The sequence below is a fragment of the Glycine soja genome, chromosome 7, assembly GCF_004193775.1.
Source record: "Glycine soja cultivar W05 chromosome 7, ASM419377v2, whole genome shotgun sequence".
NCBI classification, from domain to species: Eukaryota; Viridiplantae; Streptophyta; class Magnoliopsida; order Fabales; family Fabaceae; genus Glycine; species Glycine soja.
In genome coordinates this window covers 21,644,355-21,663,175 of record NC_041008.1, presented here as the reverse complement: position 1 = coordinate 21,663,175, position 18,821 = coordinate 21,644,355, and the positions used below count along the sequence as shown (strand labels likewise).

At 41.4% G+C, this 18,821-nt stretch overlaps 1 protein-coding gene and 1 pseudogene across 1 annotated transcript; both read left to right on the top strand.

The window, feature by feature from the left end:
• Nucleotides 1-3,762: 3,762 nt before the first annotated feature.
• Nucleotides 3,763-4,686, top strand: LOC114420519. The gene is made up of 3 exons (XM_028386394.1): nt 3,763-4,020; nt 4,113-4,387; nt 4,464-4,686. Exons 1-3 carry the CDS (start codon nt 3,763-3,765, stop codon nt 4,684-4,686), a joined length of 756 nt encoding a protein of 251 aa, XP_028242195.1.
• A 924-nt stretch (nt 4,687-5,610) lies between these two features.
• On the top strand, nt 5,611-6,804 carry LOC114420518 (annotated as a pseudogene).
• The last annotated feature ends 12,017 nt before the right edge of the window (nt 6,805-18,821 follow it).

The window sequence follows — 18,821 nt, the reverse complement described above, 5'->3', positions numbered from 1 at the left end:
GACTTCCCATGACAAAAGACGAGACCCACATACAGCGCATGTGTGATGGCATGATGCAGGCGCGCAAAAGCATAACACGGGGATGCACACAACATGGCAATATCCACAAATAATCATGCAGCAAAGGCATACATGACATTTAGGACTACATGCATGGCAGTGTTTAAAATGGCACGCAGCGTGTTTGCTCCGTGCCCCTATTTTAGGGACCTATAGGATAATATCTAGGGGTCTCTAATAACAACTCCCAACGATCCATATCTCACATGGCTGTTTTCTAGAGGTATCATCACTCAAGATAATAATATTGCGGCGGTATGGAATACCAATGACAACACATTATAAAGAGAGAAAGCTCTAGACGAGGTTTCACTATTATCAAGCCAGGCGGAGACCTAGCATGACCATAGATTCACCTCCACTCCTTAAATTCCCATGGACCCGGGTATAGGGCCCCTTTTTTTACTCAAACCCGTGGGTGCTTAGAATGCAGTGTAAAAATGTGGAAGAGACAACATTTATTATATTTACACAATTCAAAAAATGCACACACAAAGTTTCACAATTCCACAATTCCCTAAAATAGGCCTAACTCACAAAAAAAGTCCCCAGTGGAGTCGCCAACTGTCGCAACCTACCCTTTTGCGGGCGACCGAGGCGAGGCTCACGGGTGCGTTTTCCAAAGGAGGAAAATGCGCAGAGTCGCCACCAACGTTTATTTGTGGAAAACGTTGTATTTACGTTTGAGGAAGGTATTAGCACCTCTCACGTTTGTCTCAAAGGACAACAACCTTTATTTTTAGAATTGTGTGAAATTGTGTTACCCTAACTTTTATTTCTTTTTTTATTTTTGAGGTCGACAAAAACGGGGCTCTTGCTCCTACGTACCCTCCATCGAAGAGGAAATCAGACCTACGTAGTTCTTTTTTAAGGGTGAATCAAGCAATTCTTTTTACTTGGAAGGTGGTCATTTTAAGGCGTTGGACCTTAAAAATGATCCATTTTACTTGGTAAGAAAAACTGAGGTATTGAACCTTAAAATCCTTTTTAGTATTTTTTTTTGCGGACGAGCTTGACTTGGCGAGTTGATTTTAGCCTTAGTTCCACTTTAGTTATTAGTCAATTCAATTAAGAAAGAGAAATCCCAAAGAGAAACGTCCAATTGATTTTTTGCTTTATTTTAGTAAAAGATAATTTTTTATTATTATATTATTATTTTACCTCTTTTTGGTTTTCAACGTGGTTACGGCGTGACCAAACGATCGGATTTCATTTTAACAGAAATTAACGGATATTACAAATCAAATGATCGGTGGAAATTTATTTTATTTTTTGATTAGGCGAGAAAATGACTTAAGTAAATGATTGAAGCACGTCAAAAGGGGGTACGGAAAGTAAATGAAACGAGAATAGAAGTACACAAAACAAATGAGGACCACCACGGGTACATAGAATGAATTGAAAAGTTCGATTTCGGGAACTTACCGGTTGAAGACCGAAGAACGATGAAGAACGAATGATAAATGACGAAGAACGGTTGAAAATCTTTGCGAAATCACCCACGGAAATGTTACGGAAACGTTACGGAAGCGCCTCGGCTTGGATTTTATTCACGGAAACAATTTTCCCCACTGATTTCAAGTGAATACGAAGTGCCAAGAAGGCTGAACACCTTCCTTCTTCACTCCTCCCTCTATTTATAGGATAATAGGGGAGGAGCTTGCCACCCAGCTCGCCTAGGCGAGCTAGGTTGCTTGCTCCAGAAGCAACCGCCTTCTAGAGGAAGAATCTGGAAGGCCCAAGTGGGCCTAGTTGCTATTTGCACCCCCTTTTTTACTAAATACACCACCCTTTTACTTTTTTGGTGATTCTTTTTCCATAACGTTACGAAACTTTACGAATTTCGTAACGATACTTGTTTTCTTTCCGTAAGGTTACGGAATCTTACGAGTCACGTAATTACTCCTTTTTTAGCTTTCGGAATGTTACGGAAACTCACGAATTGTGCAACAACACTTCCTTTTGATTTCCGGCGCGTTACGAAATTTCACGGATTGCGTAACGATGCTTCCTTTTGATTTTCGGCATGTCTCAGAACTTCACGTATTGTGCAACAAAGGGTGCTAAGTACCTCGAAGCGGTCAAACAAAGGTTACATGCAATGAAACAATGGTTCCCGAACGAAATTAGGGTATGACACAAAGCACATAACCAAAAAAGAACAACACTACTGGAAAAAAAAACCATTGATTATGTTCAACAAAATTATAATCCAAATACACCCTCAATTGATTTTAACTTCTTATTTTCTTTTCTTAATAAGAATTTAGGAAGAAATTTATCCTAAAGTATGGAGTAAAAAACTATGGGCGTGTCAAATAGTTTCAAATTTTGGCAATCATGAATTTAAAGATAGGTTATTAACTTTTGCCGAAAGTCTAGCTAGGTGCATCTGTGCCTAAATGAGCAACTCTGTTGGAGCACTAATTTCAACTAGACATGGTGCTATCATGTTTTTTTTTTCAGTTTTTGCAATGTTTTCTTGGGGACTTCAATAGCATTAGAAGTTCAGAGGAAAGAATTAGCTTATCTCAAAGAAGGGCAGATCCATATGACATTTCAGCTCTAAGTATATGCTTCAAACAATAGGCTTCAAAGAACAGGATTCAACTCTAAGTGGATCAAATGGATTGAGGGGTGCCTCAATTCTGCATCCATTTCAGTCTTGGTCAATGGCAGAGAAGTACCCTAGACTTTATTCAGTCTCATTGCAGCAGCATCAACTCATTAGATCCATGGGAGTGTATCAAGGCATGGGGTGGGAATGGAACTTTGCTTGGAGAAGAGCCTTGTTTGACAATGAGATCACCTTAGCGGCTAACTTTCTCAAAGATATTGCAGAAAATAAAATCCAACAACAGGGTTCAGATACTTGGGAGTGGTCTACAGATCCAGAGGGACAATATTCAACTCACAGTGCCTATGATCTGATAGGAGAAGAAGCAAGAGACAGTAGTCAGGAGGAATGTTTTGAGAAGCTTTGGAGGATAAAGGTTCCAGCTAGGTTTCTGGTGTTTGCGTGGAGATTATTAAGAGATAGGCTGCCGACAAGACAAAACTTGCAGAGAAGACAGATACAGCTCACAGATTCACTTTGTCCTCTCTGCAGAACCCAACAAGAGGATGCATCCCATCTTTTCTTTCACTGCAGCAAAGTTCAACCCATATGGTGGGAAACCATGTCATGGCTGCAAGTTAAGGGTGCTTTTCCATTAAGCCCAAAGCAGCACTTCCTTCATCATTTGGGTGTTCAACCTGCTGGTGTAAGAAATAATAGATGGCAATGTTGGTGGCTAGCTTTAACCTGGTCCATTTGGAAACTTAGAAATAGTATAGTCTTCTCTAATGCGAATTTTGATGCTAATAAGCTGTTTGAAGAAGCCATATTCCTTCTATGGTCTTGGCTTAGGAGTTTTGAGAAGGATTTCACAGTGCATTTCAATCACTGGTTAAGCAATTTACCAGAAAGTTTTATGTATCAGCAGGGGATTGCATAGTTATGAGATCTATACATGTAAATTCATATGCATTTTGTATCCATAGCTTGGTTCCCCCTCAGAATACCAATCTCTGATTGTGGAACCATTTATATGGATCTAATTTGTATTATAAGTACCTCTGGTACTTCTTTCAATATATATTATTTACCTTTGCCGATAAAAAAAATATGACATTTCAGCTTTCAATCAGTGGATTTCTGATATGGAGCTTCAGGAAATTAAGTGTGCTGGGAATAGTTTTACTTGGATTAGGCCTAATGGTTGTGTGAAAAGCAGGCTTGATAGATTCTTGGTTTCGGAGAATTGGCTATCTCTTTGGCCTGAGAGCTGTCAACTTGTCCTCCAAAGGAATCTTTCTGATAATTGCCCAACCATCTTGCAAACTAGCATGGTGGATTGGGGTCCTAAGCCCTTTAGGGTGTTTGACTGGTGGCTGCAACAAAAAGGGTATCAAAAAATGGTGAGGGAGGCTTGGAATAATGATCAGCAGGGGGTTGGGGGGGTATTGTCCTTAAAAATAAGCTGAAAAACTTCAAAGCTGCTATAAAGCAGTGGAGCAAGGTAGAGGGGAATATTAATGCCAAGAAGATCCTCAACATTCAGCAGAAACTAAATGAGGTGGAGAATCAAGCCTCTCATCGAATTCTGTCTGATCAAGAGCTTAAGGATAGAAACTCTCTTCAACAGGAGTTATGGAATGCTTCAAATGCTTTTGAATCTTTAATGACACAAAAATCAAGGGCCAGATGGTTGAAGGAAGGGGACTGCAACACTGGTTACTTCCACAAAAATAATAAATTTCAGGAGAGCATACAATGCTATTCCAGGTATTCTTATTGATGGGGAGTGGGTCCAGCAACCTAATACAGTGAAGAATGTAGCTGCCAATTTCTTCCATAACAGATTCACTGAACAGAACCACTCTAGACCTACCTTGAATGGGGTTCAATTCAATTCTATTTCTCAGGGGCAAAGGGAGCAGCTGACTGCCCCTTTCTCTCACCAAGAGGTCAAAGAAGCTGTGTGGAGTTGTGGAGGGGATAAATGCCCTGGGCCAGATGGCCTTAACTTGAAGCTTCTTAGATGGAAAGAAAAAGGAACCTATCAATATATTGTAGTATGCTGATGATACTGTTTTTGTGGGTGAGGCTGCTTAGGAGAATGTCTATGCTTTAAAGGCTTTACTTAGAGGCTTTGAACTGGCTTCTGGCCTAAAGATTAATTTTGCTAAAATTCAGTTTGGGATCATAGAAGGTGGAGTTAATTGGGCTTTGGAAGCAGCTCATACCATGAATTGTAGATAAATGGATTATCCTTTTCATTATCTAGGCATTCCTATTGGTGCTAATCCTTCAAGCCAGCTGGTGTGGGAGCCTCTCATCAATAAATTCAAATCTAAATCATCCAAATGGGCCCAGAAAGATATATCCATGGGTGGGAAGATCACCCTTATAAATTCTGTCCTGAATGCTCTTCCAATTTATCTTCTCTCCTTTTTCAACATACCTCAAAGGTTAGTTCAAAGATTGATATCCTTACAAAGGAATTTTCTGTGGGGTGGAGACAATGATCATAAGAAAATTCCTTGGGTGAAATGGGCTGATATTTGCCTGCCCAAGAATGATGGGGGTCTGGGGATAAAGGATATTTCGAAATTCAATGTAGCTTTGATGGGTAGATGGATATGGGCTTTTGCATCTGGTCAGTAGTAGCTTTGGGTAAGAATTTTAAATTCTAAATATGGTGGTTGGTCTGAATTCCAAAATTATACAGACAAGAGGGGATACTCCCATTGGGCAAAATTCCAAAATGATACACACCAATCTGAGTAGCTTGACAGGTGGATCCACTACGATTTCTATAACTATTGTAATTATAGTACCCCTGGTACTGTTATTTTAATATACATATCTTATTTTGCTGATAAAAAAAATGGAGTAGAATTCTCACTTCAATGTACAAGGGGTGGAGAGGATTGGAAGAGGGCCCTCCTAAGCAGACCCATTCCTTTTGGTGGTCTCATTTGAGGTCTATAATTCATCACAACAACATGGGTGATGTCTTAAAGCAGTTTCTTTGGAAATTGGGCAGTGGTGATCAAATACTATTTTGGGAAGATTCTTGGGTGGGTGATGGAATAACTCTTAGAGATAAATACCCAGAATTGTATCAAATATCTTCTCAAAAATTTCAGACAGTGGAAACCATGGGGTCCTCCAAAGCCATTATTCAGCTCTATGCAATCTTGGAGGCTGTAGCTGACAGAATTGAAATGCACAACAACGTAGGAGAACAACGTGTGAATTGGAACACGCTCCTACTAAACTCCATCAACATGCTAACACTCGCAGCTTCAACCATGGCTAGTGTTGCAGGTAGTTATGATGGTGCACCAGTTTTGGCTCTTAAACTATCATCAACACTTTTGTTTTCTGCAGCCACGGGGATGCTACTTGCTACCAACAAAATCCAACCCTCATAACTTGCTGAGGAACAAAGAAACACTGCAAGACTATTTAAGCAGCTTCAGACACAGATCGAAACAGAAATCGCCATTGGAAATCCAAGTGAAGGAGATGTGAGGGATGCAATAGAGAAGGTTTTGGCTCTAGACAAGGCTTATCCACTCCCCTTGTTGGGTGGTGCAATGCTCGAAAAGTTTCCAGCAAAATTTGAAGCAGCTAGATGGTGGCCAAAAAGTAGATTATCGAGCAATGACAAAGACAAGATAATGGAGATTAAGAACAACAATAATAATGGATGGAATGTGGAGTTGGAAGAGGAAATGAGGGAGGTTATTGAAGTGTTGAAGAGAAAAGACATGGAAGACTATGAGAGGTTAGGGAATATTGCACTAAAGATAAACAAGGGTTTTGCTGTTTCAGCACCTTTTCCTTCAGGAATTGCTGCACTAGGGTCTGTGTTTTCAGGAGATGGATTAGTTCCTGCCTTTGCTGGGGCGTTGGCCACGGTGGTTAATGCTTTTGAGCATGGAGGGCAAGTTGGCATGGTGTTAGAAATGTATAGAACCTGTGGTGGATTTTTTCAACTGTTGGAGGAGACAATTGAAGCCACAATTGAAGAGAAAGACTTGGACAAAAGAGAAAATGGAGAGCTATTTGAAATGAAGATGGCTTTGCAATTGGGAAGAAGTGTGTCACAGCTGAGAGAACTTACCACAAAATCTGCTTCATGTCATATTGAAGGGAGGGAGATACACGAATTCGCCAGCAAACTCTCCTAAGATCAATATTTGTTTTTGTTGTTTAATTCCTTACTTACCATTCTTTTATTTTTTACTCTATGCTAGAAATCTACCAAAACATGCACACAAAATTTCGTTGAAAACAAAAATCCAGGCCTCCAAACAACAAAAACTGGATACAAACTTAAACCAACAAAAACTGGATACAGAAAGAACACTGTACTTACCTAGGATCAGCTCCAGACAAGGATAGATAAACCCACCCAGTTGCCTTCACGAGTTCCACGGTCTTAATCTCCTAAAAATGTTCCCAAAGTCAACACCAAATAATTAAGCATAATCATCCCAATCAAACCCAAACCAATAAAATAAAAATTTACCTTCAAGTTGTGAAAACCATCACCGGCACGGATGGAAACTTTGCTCGGCGTGTAACTCTCGTCAAGCTTGAAAACCACGTAAAGCACAATCAACTGCCACAACAAAATGAAACCCCACATTACCATTCTTATTGATACTTTTATATGGTTAGCCAAGTGGACAAAATGACCCAATAATTTGATAAGAACCTTCAGACAATGCCACCGCATTGATTAAGAACTTACTAAGAAGAACAACAAACTAAGGTAGAGCTCATACCTTGTTAACTGGCAGCGTAGAAAGCTTTGAGCTTTGAGCACCCACGACTGTTCCAAGAGCAGTGTAGGGTTTTTTCGACACACACAGTTCCAACAGCAGTGTAGGGTTTTCTTCGACTTTTCTTCGATAGGAGGTTCTATGGGTTCTAGCCAGCGATTTCTGACAGTATCGAAATGAATGTGGGGCAATGTGGGTGTCGACCGAGCGGTTTCCGGCAGATTTCAGGTGGGAGGAGAAAGAGAAGAGAGAGTGCAGCAGGGTTTTCGAGCGCATGAGTTGTGAAATTTCAACACGTTTAAACTTATTAACATAACAACATCAACATCGGTTTTTTAAGGATAACCGATGTTAGGATGAATCTGTTAACATCGGTTTTCTAAAAACCGATGTTAACTTCAACAAGGTAACATCGGTTTCTCAAAAAACCGATGTTCAATTCAACTCCTTAACATCGGTTTTGTCAAAACCAATGTTAACACTATGAAGTTAACATCGGTTTTTACAAAACCGATGTTAACATATTCATCTTAACCTCATGTTAACATCGGTTATTTAAATAACCGATGTTAACATTAAGTAGTTAACATCGGTTTTTATAAAACCGATGTTAAGTAACTCCATTTATTTACAAAAATGCCACCGCACTTTCATTAACATCGGTTTTTGCAATAACCGATGTTAATTGACCGATGTAGAAAACCTTTTTTTTAGTAGTGTGTGTATGACATTTATTGATGAATATAAGATAGACAATTATCTCTGTGTTTTCCTTTATTTTTATCAAGTTAGCATTTCATTCATGAAAGCTTTGAGTCCAACATTCATTTTTTATACCTTTTGTCATACCCTAATTTCGTCCGGGGACCTTTGCTTGATGACATGCGACCTTTCTTTGGTCCTTGTGAGGTGCTTGGCACCCATCATTAGGCAATTTGTGAAATTCCAGGACATGCCAGAAAACCAAAAAATATTGATGCACAATCCGTAAGTTTCCGTGACACACCGGAAATCAAATGGAAGCATCGTTGCATAATTAAGTGAGATTCCGTAACATTCCGTAAGTCAAAAAGGGGATGATTATGTAATCCGCAAGGTTCCGTAACATTACGGAAAGAAAACAAGTATCGTTACGAGATTCGTAAGTTTCCGTAACTTTACGAAAAAAGAATCACCAAAAAAGGTAAGGGGGTGAACTTATCAAGATAGGGGTGTAAATAGAAATTCAAATCTAGGCCCTTCCAGAACATTTTGGAAGTTGGGTTGCTTAAGGAGGAAGCAACTGGGCGGCAAGCTCCTCCACGTTTTTGAAAAATGGTTTTTGGGGCTTCCGCGGCTTCCGTAATACTTCCGTAAAATTTCCGAAAACCTTGGGTAAGCATATTTCACTTAACATTGGTGAAAGGGAAGAGAAAAAAGATGAAAATCAAATTCGAAAACAGTTCCGTAAGGCTTCCGTAACTTTTCCGTAAAATACGAAAAGGGGGGTGAACTTAGTAATTCGGGTGCGCTTAGAAATCTTCTTCATTAAGTCTTTGGGCGGCAAGCACCTCCCTTTTTTTCTATAAATAGGGGAGGGGGGAGCTGTTTCAAAATGTTCAAGACCCCTTTGGCTATGCATTTCGGCTATTTTGGGCAAAAAACACGTTTTCGTGAAGAAAAATCAAGTCGAAGTACTTCCGTAACGCTTCCGTAAGCGATTCTGTGGAAATTCTTCATCGTTCTTCGTCGTTCTTCACCGTTCTTCATCCGTTCTTCGTTCGTTCTTCGTTCTTCAACGGGTAAGTTTTCGAATCCGAGACTTTCAATTCATTTCTTGTTTTGTGTACTTTCACTTTAATTTCGTTTACTTTCAGTTTTCTTTTCTTCCGTTTTTAACGTGCTTTAACCATTTATTTAGGCCGTTTTCTCGTCTAATAAATGATAAAATGAATTTCAACCGATCATTTGTGTTGTAATCTCGTTTAATCACTGTTAAAACGAAATCTAACCGATCGTTCACGCTATAACCTCGGTTAAACCAAAAAAAGTAAAATAATAATAAAATAATCAAAATATCTTGAAAAATAATAATAAAATAATCAAAACATCTTTGAATAAAATAATAAAAAAAATCAATCGGACGTTTTTCTTTGGAAGTTTCCTTGAATGAATTGATTAATAACCAAAGTGAAACTAAGACTAAAATCAACTCACAAATCAAGTTTTTTTCCGAAAAATCACTAAAAACCGTTTTAAGGTCCAACGCCTTAAACGGTCCTCTTTGCTTTTATCGGTTAACATGGACCGTTCAAAAGCATAAAATCAACATGTGACTTTACCGCTTTTGCAAGAACTACGTAGGTCTGATTTCCTCATCGCAATTGAGGATACGTAGGAGCAAAAGCCCCGCTTTTGTCGACCACCCCAAGAGATCGTTAATGGTCCAAATGCCTTAACGTTTCTCTCCTTTCAAAAACAAGAGATCGTTAATGGTCCAATGCCTTAACGTTTCTCTCCTTTCAAAATCAAAAGATCCTTTAATGGTCCAACACCTTAAATGACCTTTTGTTCAAATAAAAAACATATTTTGCAAAAAAGACAAAAAACAAACTTAAACCAAACACTTTGTTCCGAAAGAACTACGTAGGTCTGATTTCCTCATCGCAAATTGAGGAATACGTAGGAGCAAAGGGAAACACCCTTGTCGACCACTAAAAGAGAAAAAATATAAAAAGGGTATAAAGGATATAAGGACATAAAAGGGAACGTAAAAATCAAAGTCATGTTTGCACATTCGATTAAAGGCTGTCGTCCCTTGTGACGGACGTGTGGGGTGCTAATACCTTCCCCGCGCGTAAATACAATTCCCGAACCTTTCACTTAAAAGTTCGTAGATCGCGTCTTTTCCGGTTTTTCCGACGTTTTCCTCAAATAAACGTTGGTGGCGACTCCGCGCGTATTCCTTTCGTGGAACACGCATCCCGCGAGTCTCGCGTCGCCCTCCCGCCGAAGGGTAGGTTGCGACAGTTGGCGACTCCACTGGGGACTGTTTTTAGAGAGTTAGGCCATTTAATCTTGTGCAATGTTTTACCGTGACTTATCCCTTTGTTGGTTTTCCTTCATTATGTTCTTATGTATATAAACTCTTTGTTGCTTTTAGTGCGTTTTAAAATGTATGCATGGGGTAAATATTTATTCATTTGATGCACACAAACACCAACACTATTTGCACACACTGTGAGTGAAAAAGGGCCCTATACCCGGGTTCATGGGAACATAAGGAGCGGAGGTGAATCTGTGGTCATGCTAGGTCTCCGACTTGCTTGATTACAGTGAACCCTCATCTAGAGCTTTTTTCTTTGAAAACTTATTGTTGCTAGTAGTCCCTACTGCTGCAATATGTTTTTCGAAGAGAATGATACCTCTAGAAACTATCAAAAGAGATATGACTACCTTGGGGGTTATAACTAAAAGCCTAGTTAGCTCTCTCCCTTATAGGTCCCTTAAATAGGGGCACGGAGCAAACACGCTGCGTGCCATTTTTCACACTGCCATGCATAAGTGTCATATACCCTTTTACTTATATTCAGTGAGTATTGTCATACTATATACATTCCCGTGTTGCGCCTTTCGCATATGCATCACACATGGGTTCTGTCTTGATCCCCTCTGTAAACAAACCAACGAAGGGTCCGTGTCACCGTTTTAAATACATACGTTGGGGCACTTTGCTACCCCTAGACGTTGTATCTAAGAAGGAGACAGTTTCTCGGGCTCCCGTATTCGTAAATTGCATCTGTGTCATATGCATTTCTTCATGCATTCATCCATTCCACCCATGATAGATGTCAGAGTTTTGATTCGCACTAGATTTTATTTCACTTTAGTAAAACATGGGATCAAGTCAAAAGCCTTCGCTTAAAAAGAGGTTCTATCAAGTCAAAATCAAGAGCTTAGAGGTCACTAGTTTAGGAGAGTTGGGGCAATTAATGGGTCAACTTCAACGGCAAGCCTTCCGCAAAGCCTATGGTAAGATTTGGGACCTAGCTAGGGTAGAAGTCTCCATGGAACCGATTGCATCCCTTTCCCAGTATTATGACCAGCCCCTAAGGTGCTTCACATTTGAGGACTTCCAGCTAGTGCCGACTGTGAAAGAGTTGGAAGAAATCCTGGGATGCCAACTGAGAGAAAGGAAGCCATATCTTTTCTTTGGGTTCTATCCCTCCACGACAAGAGTTGCCAAGGTAGTGAAAATCTCAGCACAAGAGTTGGAACATCTAAAGCAAAACAGAAATGGAGTAGTCGAAGTACCAAGGAAGTGTTTGGAGGAAAGGGCAAAGGCCTTGGAAAATCAAGGCGAATGGGCTTTCTTTTATTGACATCTTGGCGTTTTTGATCTTTGGAGTTGTCCTCTTTCCGAATATGGAAGGGTTAGTGGACCTAGCAGCGATTGACGCTTTCCTCGCCTTTCATCATGGCAAGGAAAGCCCGGTCGTCGCCATTTTGGCCATGTATGACACGTTCGACCGGGGATGTGAAAAGAGCAGCGCAAGAATTGTTTGTTGTGCACTGGCTCTCTATGTGTGGCTGGTTTCACACCTTTTTTCTCCAAGAAGGTAGGCCCGTCTATCCGCTACAAGGTCACCGCTCGTGCGTCGAAAAGGGAAAGGGTAATTGATTCATTGAACCAAGAGGCAACAATGTGGACGGACTGATTTGCTCTTACTTTGAACAGGAGTCAAGAACTTCCCCGATTGCTAGCCAAGGCCAAAGCAGTGGCGGACACCTACTCCGCCCCCGAGGAGATCCACGGACTTCTCAGCTATTGTCAGCATATGATAGACTTAATGGACCATATGATTAGAAACCGCTAGGAAGTTTGTATTGTCGCTCAGATCTTGACTAGTTATAACTTTTTGAAAAAAATGAGTTTATCCCACGTTTTTACTCCAAAAATCAGTGCGAATCAAGTCACTCCCGCATTTTATCTCTAGCATGCATTGTATGTTGGTCTCGTCCTTTGTCACGGGAAGCCGGAAGGTCCATATCACCTTCTTAATTGTACATATGGGGCACTGCGCCCCCAAATGCGCGAGTAAGAAGAGATAATTTTCCGGGCTCTCGTGTCCGTAAAATGCATTCATATCATGCACCGCATAAACATCTCTTCAGCATCATAATGAACATATCGTTCCTGCATTTGTCCGTTATCACATTCCCATTTTGCATGAGTCATTGCATCATCATATGCGTTCAACATACTTTTTGTTTGCTCATACATGATCCTTGTATTTTCCTCTACAAAACAAAAACAAAAAAAAGGGAAGTACAAAAATTCACGCAGCATTCTTAGTTGCATATATTCCGTACCATGAGCCAACCATGTTGGGATCATAAACCCATTTCACTTAAAAACAAAATGATTGAACATGGTACCTGATGCATGTTTAACTAAGAAAGGGTGTTTCTTCGGGCATCTCAATCTCATAATTACATTTTCCATGCATAGCATGCGTATTCTCGAGTCTTTCATCCCTATGAAATGTTGTTGAAGTATTGGCGATCAAAATTGCCATTCCCTGGGATACGGGGTTGAACCAAGCTCATGCTTTTACAAAAAGGTTCATCAAGTCAAGTTGAAATATGGAAGTAACCGTCTTGCAAAATTGGGGCAAAAGATGAATCGAGTCACATCACTGCTTCGTCTACTGCCAAACATAGTTAGGATTGTTGATGTCCATGTTACTTCCAGTTTCACCTTGACAAAGATGTCATGGATCATGTTGAAAATCTAAATTGATTCAACCCCATATCCTGCGTAAAAATTCGCAATACTTCAACTGTACATCATTCGCATACATCCATGCTTTTCATTGGTTGCATTGCTCATTGCATTCTTTCCTTGAAAAATAAAATAAAATGAACTTAATCATTGTTATCAAAAAGAAAAGGACACGCTTTACGGCGCCCTTACCGAACTCGTGCTAGAGCTAGAGTAATGGGTGAAGCAGAGGAGGTGCAAGAGAAGATGAAGGCCGACATGGAGGCCATGAAAGAGCAAATGGCCACAATGATGGAGGCCATGATGAGCATGAAGAAGATAATGGAAGCCAATGCGGTTATAGTTGCCGCTACTAGCGCTGTCGCTAAGGTGAACCCGATGCTCCCATCTGGCCTCAAGAAAATGAATCATCCAACCTCAAATATGGTAGGCAAAGATTTGGGAAGTACGGACGACCCCATGATGTGCAAATTCAAAACGAGCACGCCTTCCCATCATATGGCTTGCCTCCCAACTATACACCACCCAATGTGGCATACACTCTCAATGAAAATCTCAATAACTCCACTCCGATACTCATTGAGAACCAATAACCTCAATCTGATCAGGCACATATCTCTCAAACCATGGGGGAGACACATGAAATTCCCCACCACAATCTAGCCGACTTCGAGCCTTGCCTCGGATATGCCACTGAAGGGCAAGCAGTTGGTGGCATACCCCTGCAAAACACTTTGGAGGGCCCTCAGTGTCACCCACAACCACAACCCTCACATTCCACAGCGGTTAAAAACCCTCATGCTATGGCAGAAATGGGAAAGAGGAAAGGCTTAGGGCCATTGAAGGAGGTAAGGTAAAGATTATGCCTTTCCTAACCTAGAAGAGTTGTTCCTAGTACCCAATATCATCACCCCCCCCCCAAGTTCAAGGTGCTGGACTTTGACAAGTACAAGGGGACTACTTGCCCCAAGAACCATCCAAAGATGTATTGTCGGAAGATAAGGGCATACGCAAAGATGAGGAACTGCTAATACATTTCTTCCAAGAAAGTCTTACTGGGGTAGCTGTTACCTGGTACACTAACTTGGAACCTTCCCGAGTCCATACTTGGAAGGACCTAATGGTTGCCTTCGTTAGGCAGTATCAGTACTATTCTGATATGGTTCCGGATAGGATGCAACTACAGAACATGTGCAAAAAGGGAGACGATAATCGTGATGGTAGACACATTATCGGTACTCTACTATGAAAAGATGGTGGGCTACGCACCCTCAAAGCTTTGCGGATTTGGTCTTCGCCAGTGAAAGGATCGATGTGGGTCCGAAAAGAGGCAAATTTGATCATCCTACTAGGACGACTGAGAAAACTGGGGCAAATGAAGAGGGTGAGAAAGAGGGAGAAACCCATGCTGTGACTGCCATTCCTATACGGCCAAGTTTCCCACCAAACCCAACAATGTCATTACTCAGTCAATAACAAACCACCTCCTTACCCACCACCCAGTTATCCACAAAGGCCATCCCTAAATCAACCACAAAGCCTGTCTACCGCACTTCCAATGATGAAGACCACCTTTAGCACAAACCAAAAAAAACACTAACCAAGAAATGAATTTTGCAGCGAAAAGCCTGTAGGATTCACCCCAAATTCCGGTGTCATATGCTAACTTGCTCCCATATCTACTTGATAACGCAATGGTAGCCATAGCCCCTGCTAGGTTCCCTCAAACCCCCATTTTTTTGAGGATATGACTCGAACGCAACATGTGCATATCATGGAGGAGCCTCGGGGCATTCCATTGAGCATTGTATGACCCCGAAGCATAAAGTGTGAAGTCTAATTGATACGGGCTGGCTGAAATTTGAGGAGAATCGCTTGTTGAATCCTAACATTGACAAGCAACACCATACATGGGGCAATTTTGGAAGCTGTTGTTATGACTCATCAGGATTTTCAAGTTTATGCCATTATTATAAACCACAGTTACAATGCTAAATGATATGGATAAAATGGACATCCTTGTCTCTCTCATCCTCTCAAAAACACATCTTTGCTTATTCAACTTCCACCGGAATGTGAGTGTAAGCCATTGGTCTGTTTGCTCTAGCAACCTGCGCTCCTGAGTGTTGACTTCCAAGACCGTTCAATCAGAGATTACTCATCTTGCACATTGGTGGGGGTGTCGTAAAACGACGAGTAAAGTAAAAAAAAAAAGAAGAAGAAAAAAGAGGGGGCATTTGATTGACTGTGTTTTCAAGTAAAAATATAGACGTTCATGTGACTTCATTTTATCATTCCGGAAAGTTTGTCTTCTTGGAGAAGCGAGTTGTCAAGAATAGGATGTTGGACAAATGGCCTCAGTTATCTTAAGAAAGGGGGGGTTGAATTAAGATGCAAAGACTATTCCCCAATTGAACTATCACTCTTTCTTTTTGGATTAACAATGCACCCTTAAACATGAATTACTCAAAAGACAATTCAAAATAAACTTCTTTAAAGCAAAAGATAAATAGCAATAAATAAAAGAAGTTTAAAGGAAGAGAGGAATGCAAACTTGATTTATACTGGTTCAGCCACTTCCCGCGCCTACGTCCAGTCCTCAAGCAACCCACTTGAGATTTTCCACTCTCTTTGTAAAACTCCTTTTACAAAGTCTGAACCACACAGGGACAACCCTTCCCTTGTGTTCAGGAATCCTCTACAACAAGAGACCCACGATCTCTTAATCCCTTTTCAGAAATAAGAAGAAGAAATCTCTCTTAAAAGAGATAGATTGTACAATGAAGATCAATCAAAATTCCTTATTGAATATGCCAGTGGTTGACCAAGGAATCTTTTTGAGAGGATAAAACTTTTGGGCAATGAAAACTCTCTTTAAATTCGTGTTTCCAAGTCACCTTTGATGGCCATTCATAAACCATTTGAATAGATGTGACTCTTGGAAATTATTTTCTGAAAATCTCCTCTGGTAATCGATTACAAGACTTGTGTAATCGATCACAGGCTTTAAAATTTGAATAAACTGCTGGTAATCAATTACCATCCATGTGTAATCGATTACACATTATAAATTTTGAATTCAATTTCTAGTGACTGTTATAAACATTTTCAGCTGCTGGTAATTGATTACCAGAGAGTAAATCTCAATTTAAAATGATTTAGATAGAATTCTTTGGCCAAACCTTTTGCTTTTTCAATTTGGAAACTTCTTCCTAAGATTCTAGAAATCAACTTGATCATATATCTTGATTTTCTTGGATTCTTGGATTCTTGTCTTGAATAAAACTTGGAAGCACTTGATCCTTTGGCATCATCAAAGCATCTTGCTTCTACATAGGAGTCATTTGACTTAATCCATCAAAAAATCCTTCAACTATTTCTCGTCCTTGGAAAAATTCTTTTTGCAAGAATCAACTGCTTCTTTCATTCTTCCTCACTACGAGGCTATGAAAACAAGACAACGATGGTTACCTCATAGCCCTACACTGGGGCAATGAAAGGCACCATGCATAAACCTCAAGCGAACCTAAGGGCAGATTAGAAGTTCTCACCCAATAGGTTCCCTCCTACAAGGTCATGACGAAAGACAACGATTGGTACCTCAAAGCCTTACACTGGGGCAATGAGGGGCATCGTGCATGAGCCTCAAGTGAACCTAGGGGCAGATTAGAAGTTCTCACCCAATAGGTTCCCTCCTACAAGGTCATGATGAAAGACAACGAATTGTACCTCAAAGCCTTACATTGGGGCAATGAGGGGCACCGTGCATAAGCCTCAAGTGAACATAGGGGCCGATCAAAAGTTCTCACCCATCGATGTTTTCAACAAAAAAAAAGGGGGGACAAACCCTAGGATTTCAATGGATTGATTAAACATCAAACGACTCCATTGCCGTCACTCCAAAATGGTCAAATGACTAAATCAAACAGAACACACACTCTGAGGGAGTTCTTGGAGAGATTTGCAAAAGATAGGATAAGGTTGCATGGACTATCACCTCTTTCAAAAGGACAGTCAATTTGTGTTTTCCAAAAAAAATCAAATCAAAATCAAAATCACAAAATAGGGAAAGAATGTCATGAACATTGTACAACTTTCCATTACATTGCATTGTTTCATATGAAGTCCGCATTTACCAAATTTCACGACAAAGGTTGCATGCATCTGCATCCCTAAAAATCATGTTAACTGCATAGATTTCCTACATCTAATGTCCAAATCTTGTGGATTTGGGATGACCGGCCCTCTCGATGAGTCGATTTCTTGCTTTCTCATAAGGGTGGACCCTTGGGTACTTGTACCTATCGCCTTTAGAGGACTACACATCCTCGCCTTCAGAGGGCTGCACGTCCTCACCTTGAGAGGACTACACGTCCTCGCCTTTAGAGGACTACACGTCCTCGCCAACAGAGGGCTGCACGCCCTCACCTTGAGAGGACTACACGTCCTCGCCAACAGAGGGCTGCACGCCCTCACCTTGAGAGGACTACACGTCCTCGCCAACAGAGGGCTGCACGCCTTCACCCTGAAGAGGACTACACGTCCTCGCCAACAGAGGGCTGCACGCCCTCACCTCCAAAGGACTACACATCCTCGCCTTGAGAGGGCTCCACGCCCTCACCTTTAGAGGGCTACGTGTCCTCATTTTCAGTGTGCTCCACATCCACACCTTAAGAGAGTTTAAGGTCCTCTGTCCTTAAATGCTTAATCGAGACTTGCACTCCCGGTTAAGGGACCAGTAGTTTCCTTTTAACGGTTCCTGGGCCACCCCCTGATATTGGAGGAGGGCCAACTGTGCGAGCACAACCAGAGAGGGAGGCTATCACACGGCTACTATGCATACCGGGGCAAGATTTCACCCGTGCCGCTGCAAAGAGACGAGTGCGGATCATGCGCACAAACATGACCACTCTTACACAGATATAGATGACATTGCTACTTAGCAACATTCTGCCCAGTGACCGCAATGCCAATCTCCCCCTGCAAAAGTATCAGTTGGTCTGTGTCGTCCCGACATGGGTAAGTATGCATATGGTTCAACTGATTTCTGATACCATCTATTGTTTGTAGGGATCGCACCCACAAAGACACCCAGTGGACCTGAAGAAGTCCAACAGGGCCCTGGGGTTTCCAGCTCTGGTTACGGGCCTCTGTCGGCCCTACAGGGTGCCCGTTCCCCCCAACAAGTTCATGTCGTCGTGGCATAGGTAAGTATGCACCTCCCCCAACTGATTTCTGATGTCATCTATTATTTACGGAGATTGTGCCCGCAAGACACCTAGTGGACCCGAAGAAGGCCAACAGGGTCTTGGAGTTGCCAGCTCTAAATACGAGTCTCTGTCAGTTCTAGGGAGTGCCTGTCGCCCCCAGCAAGGTCATCAGGTCCCCCCTACCAATCGAGCTTTCATCAAGAAGTTCTGCGTCTCCAGGCAGGCACAGGGCGAAACACCACAGCAGCCTGGCGATGGCCGGCAGCGGGCAACAGACGCACCGCCATCACCTCTAGAGTTCACCTCTGCTCATCCACAAAAAGGTTTGAGTATTGCCTACACCACATGGCCGACCAATAGGCGACCAAGTCCAAAGCCAAAGGTAAGCAAAGTACTAGGTCAGTGACCGACAAGTCATAAGGCGTCCAGCTCAAGACGTTAAAGAA

What these genes read in the sequence shown, in the direction of transcription:
- LOC114420519 (XM_028386394.1), top strand. Translation starts at nt 3,763, where the DNA reads ATGGAGCTTCAGGAAATTAAGTGTGCTGGGAATAGTTTTACTTGGATT. An exon ending in AAAAAGGGTATCAAAAAATG is followed by an intron (nt 4,021 to 4,112) that starts GTGAGGGAGGCT and finishes GCTATAAAGCAG; the next exon opens with TGGAGCAAGGTAGAGGGGAA. An exon ending in AGCATACAATGCTATTCCAG is followed by an intron (nt 4,388 to 4,463) that starts GTATTCTTATTG and finishes CTTCCATAACAG; the next exon opens with ATTCACTGAACAGAACCACT.